This window comes from Erythranthe guttata, chromosome 10 (assembly GCF_056151865.1).
Source record: "Erythranthe guttata isolate IM_541 chromosome 10, IM_541, whole genome shotgun sequence".
In the NCBI taxonomy this organism is placed as follows: Eukaryota; Viridiplantae; Streptophyta; class Magnoliopsida; order Lamiales; family Phrymaceae; genus Erythranthe; species Erythranthe guttata.
The window spans coordinates 14,598,674-14,604,072 of record NC_142542.1 but is presented as its reverse complement, the minus strand read 5'-3'; the positions used below and the strand labels follow the sequence as shown (position 1 = coordinate 14,604,072).

The 5,399-nt window shown below is 35.9% G+C and overlaps 1 protein-coding gene across 1 annotated transcript; it reads right to left on the bottom strand.

The window, feature by feature from the left end:
- On the bottom strand, positions 1 to 2,943 carry LOC148767640 (putative disease resistance RPP13-like protein 1). The gene is made up of 2 exons (XM_088824721.1): positions 111 to 2,943; positions 1 to 14 (listed from the first exon to the last, which is right to left on the bottom strand). The coding sequence occupies exons 1-2, from the start codon at positions 2,941 to 2,943 to the stop codon at positions 1 to 3; spliced, it is 2,847 nt and encodes a 948-aa protein (XP_088680847.1).
- Between the last annotated feature and the right edge of the window lie 2,456 nt (positions 2,944 to 5,399).

Here is a 5,399-nt window from a genome sequence, read left to right as displayed (position 1 = left end):
CTATTCTCGGCTATCTGAAACACAAATAAACAAATCCAGTTGGACTAATCATAAATTGCAAAGCAAATAAAAATTCAAATGGAGCACAAATGTCTTTCGCGTACAAATACCTCTAGTACGGTCCTCTGAATCTGGATTAACAATGCTTTTCATGCTAGGAGACTTGATAATATGCAGAGTCTGACCGTCAATAGTTATCTTCTCAACCCATTCAATCTTTTTATAATCCCTTTCGCCTACGCTGCACGTATGTTTGAGCTTATCACATCCTGAGATCACCAATTCTTTAAGAGATTTGGGCAAACCATCAATTGGCAATGAAAGAAGTTTGGGACAATGAACGATTGTTAGACATTCAAGTTTTGTATCGGTAAGCACCGGCAACTCCTTTAGCATTTTGCACTCATTGATTTCAAGAATACGAAGATTAGGGAAACGACTTTCACCGGAAACTACAGACATTCCCCACGCAGTCATTTTCTTCATCTTTACTATCTTGAGAGACTCCAGACTTAGTAATCCGGAAAACCGACTACTAACAGTGTCCAACATAGGCATGTCTTCAATGACAAGCGATTTAAGATTTTCCAGTGTCCTCAATTCGTTCAGGACGGAGTTCTTCGTACAACTCATCAAGTGAATAACTGAAAGCTGGGGCAGAGTGCTCAACCAGTTAGGAAACTTTTCACCATTATAATTTGCGATCACCAACTCCTTCACATTTTTATGGGGACAAAGACCGTCAAGAACTTCTTCACCATTTTTTACTGCGTCATTCCATACAAATTCGATCTTGTCAAGGAATGGCTTCGTGTGTAGGCTAGCTTCCTTTGCATCATCATGACTAAGTACATATTCAAGATTTACAATGCAAATGGATCCTCTTAGCATATCCATCTCTTTAAGATGTTGAATACCATGATGAATTTTACTCTTTCCCACTATAAACGCAGACAACGTTTCAAGATTCACCAATTTACGAAACTCCAATGGCATGTTTTGTAGCATACGTGCACTAAAAATAAGATGCCGTAGAGTAACGACGTTCTTCATGTTCTTTGGCCACTGCTTAAGTCCATCACATTTCTCAAGCTTTAGTGTCTCTAAAGCGGTGAGCTGCCCAAACAAATCGGGCAACGCAGAGAAAGGATTCCCAGAAAGATTGAGAAGGCGAAGACGCTTCATTTCAAAAATCGAATGGGGCACATTATCAATACCCATATTGCTCAAATCTATCACTCTTGCGTGCTTCATATCTAAAAGAAAATCAAACGAGACCTTGGTTGTGTCACTACTTTTGGATGACACTATCAGAGTCCGCAAGTTCTTCTTGTGTGAGTTTTTTGGCACCACATTATGCACAATCTTGCGGTCCACAAACATATGACGGGTTCCTTTTGGGAAGACGAATTCTTCTTTGCTTGTTTGTTCAACTTCCCGGGAAAGGCAGATATCACCGGATATAAACCGGATCATGCTGTGAATCACATCATGGATTTTGTAAGATTCTTGCCCCTTCGAATTTTGGTTTATGGAGAGACGGAAGAAAGCGGCCGATAGCAACTTCTTGAAGTAACCGCAAGCAACATCTTCCGGGCGCATCTTTCCCGTGGGAATTACTAAACCTTCTGCCATCCAGAGTAAAACCAATTCATTCATTGTGAATTCGTGAGAACTCGGAAAAAATGAACTATAAACCAAGCATGCTTTTAGCTCTAATGGAAGTTGAAAATAGCCAAGTGCTAACACCGGGAAGATTTGATTTTTAATCTCTGCCAAGTGCCATAAATCGCAGCTCAAAACGTACTCCCACTCGGTACGACCACGCTTGTAGCGGAGCATTGTACCAATAGTCGTCGCTATGAGAGGAAGCCCTTTGCACTTTTTTGCTATTTCCATCCGAATAGGCTCCAAGTGTAAGTCGTCTATATGCACTCGGTTCTTGATAATTAGTGAGCAATATTCATCGGTTAAGTCCTTCAAAACGATTGAAGGGGCGGTGCCGACAATTTGGGACACGGCCGTACTAGGAGTGGTAACCAAGACCTTGCTTCCTTTTAACCCGAACATGAACGGAGAAAACAATTGGGCCCAGTCCTCATAGTTTTCACTCCAATAATCATCCAAAACCAATAAAAACTTGTTCCCATGAATCAATTTCTGAAGTTTCATTTGAATGGAATCAATGTTCGATAACTCACATATTTCTCCTAAGGCAGACTCTATTATAGACCTTGTGATGCTGATGATATCAAAATTTATACCCACAGAGGTCCACATCTTCAAATCAAATTTATCACCAAGTCTAACATCATCACCGTAAGCAATTTGTGCTACAGTTGTCTTTCCAATTCCGGCCATACCCACAATAGGTATGACAGAAACATCATCTCCCTCGTCGGCCAACAATGTATCAACAATATGTTTAATTTCTATGTCTCGTCCAACCACACGCATCTTGTCCACCACAGAACTGTAAGGCCTAGATTCTAAAACCTTCTTGGACCTCTCATTATTGTAAAGCGACTCAATATTTCTTTCAATTTTTTCCAACTTCTTCACTCGATTTGCTACTTTAGTGGCCAACTTTGAATCGAAAGTCGAAAGAAGCATGTTTCTTACCTCCGTTTCTCCTTCATTGGAGGAATTTTCAGAGAGCTTGGCTCTGTATTTTAGAACATCCAAATAAATTCCATCGAGCAAATCGTCGGTAGAGTACACGACTGAAACCGCAAATTCCAGTAAAACCTTCCATGCCTTTTCGTTAGAGGAAGTCCATCTAATTTCTTCCATGCTATCCAACATAGCTCTTATCTTCTCAATCTTTCTTTGCAGCTCCATTGTCGATTTATCAATATTCCAAACTGCAGAGAACTGCTTCGCAGCTTGACTTGCGAATTTCTGCCCTAGTATTCGGAGTGGAGTTTGTAGAAGAGGATTCATTTTTCTGCTGGTTGCGAATATGAACAAACACTAGCTTTGCTTTATTTTTAGTGAAAAGAAAGCAAAGACAAGAAAACATAAAACAAGAAGGAAACGGCTCTGTCTCTGTTTTGTACAAACTTTTTTTTTTTTTTAAGCAAACACCACAATGGTGCCACAGTACAGAGATTCAGGTTCGTCAGATGCGCTAATCCCGGCACCGAGGTGCCTGTCTACAGAGAAAGCTTCATTCGACCACCCAGGTGCGCTTCTCTTGCACCCTGGTGGAACATTACTTAAAGTCGTGTTTTTCTGTCATCCTTTTTTCTTTTTTTTTTTTTTTTCTTCGTTTTTTATTTTTTTTATTTTTTTAGGATTATATAAATTAAAATACCTTGATCAACAAAAATTTCATTGGAGCCCATAGTAAAACTAGCATAAAGGGTAACCAATGTCAAAATACTACAAAATAAAGGTCCATTACAAATAAGTTCATCAATGAATACTTATTTACTAAGGGGTCCAAAGTCAAGACATTGTCCAGAGGTCTGTAAAAGACTAAAATACCCCTCACATTTTAATATGCTCTAATTTCATCATTTTTATTTAATTTAACCTCAATTTGACCCAAAATTTCTCAAATTATTCAATTTTGAGTACAATTTCGTTCGTCGCCGCCGTTGACTATTTTTTTTTCTCTTCCTTTTTTCGCCGGTTTTCGGCGTTGACTCTTTCGATTGTTTTTCTTTTTCGTTCAATTGTTATTTTTCTTCTTTCTGCCTGCGGTTAACGCCGGTCTCCGGCGGTGTTGACTTTTTTTTTTTTTTTTTTTTTTTATTTGATTTTTTTTCTTCAATATATTTTTGCTTGTTTAAATAAATAGTAATATTGTTGTCGTTTATAGTCATATTAACTATATTACTGTTACTCTGTTGCACAGTAATATTTACACAACAAAAATCACTAATATTGTGTAATAGAGTAATATTAATATGTTGTTCGTTCAACATAAGTAAACATAATAAAAAGCTAAAATAATTAATATTGATGTGGTTGAGAGTAATATTATTGTCATCCACAGTAATATTACTGTAACAACAGTAATATTACCGTCAACCATAGTAATATTATTGTGTTTACAGTTATATTACAATAGTAGACAATAATATTATTAAGTTAATCTGTCTACAACTCAAACAAAACAAAAAACCAAAAAAATTATATTTATGTGGTTGTCAGTAATATTATTGTGTTAATTTTATAGCCAACGACAGTAATATAATTACGTTGACTTTTCGAAAAATCAAACAAAAAAATCCGACAAAATAATAATATTGTTGTGGTTGACAGTAATTGTACTATCAACGGCAGTACAACTACTGTCACCGACAGTATAATTACTGTTATTGATAGTACAACTACGGTCCATGTTCAGCGGCAAGAGTAAAAAAACGGGAAACAATTTAGGGAAAAAAATGTTAAAAAAGTTAACGACGGAAACCGGCGGCGGAAAAATAAATAAATACATAAATCAACGCCGGAAACCGGCACCAGAATAAAAAATTGAGAAAAAGTAAGTTCAAAAAAAGAAAAGGTCGAAATCGGATTTTTGTGGTCAAAATTGATTAAATTGAAGTTAATTTGGGGTTACAATTAGGAATTGGTTTTAATACATTATTTCGCATTTATTTATAATACATATTTAAGGGATAAAATTGGCGAAAGAGATATAACCCTTGAACCTAGAATAATAAAAATGGTTGGTCAGGGCCTTTGCATAAAAACACTAAAAAAAAGGGTAAATTACAACCACACCCCTCAGGTATGCTTAAATAATTTTAAGGTCCTTATAGTATCGATAATTACATTCACCCCCTGAAACCTAGTTAAAAACTCTAATGGGATAAGGCATTGGATACATTATTCCGATAGGGTTATAACGGACTATTACTTTTAGCTAGTGGTGGAGATAACAATAGAATTATGGGGTGACATAGCTCCCACAACATTTATTAAGTCACTCATAACTATTTGTTGTCTCCACCACTTCCTGAAACCAATAGTCCGTTAGAACTCTATCGTAATAACGTATCCAATGCATTATCCCATTAGAGTTTATAACTATGTTTCAAGGGGGTGAGTGTAATTATCGATACCACATGGACCATAAAGTTATTTAAGCATACCTCAGGGATATGAGGGTCATTTACCCTAAAAAAAAACAATATACAACACATGGTTTTTTATATAAGAAAAAATGCAACAGATAGTTCTGAAACTATTTTTTTTTTCAAGGTTTTTAGTTTATTTGACCCTTATTCAAAATTTTCATATAAAATATAACATACATTATATTATGGAATTACAAAAATAAATCAGAAAATTATATTATATATTTCGAAAAATAATCAAAATATTTGTAACTAAAGTCGTCGGGAATCGAATTTTTTGGTAGTTTTATATAAAATTCCAATTCC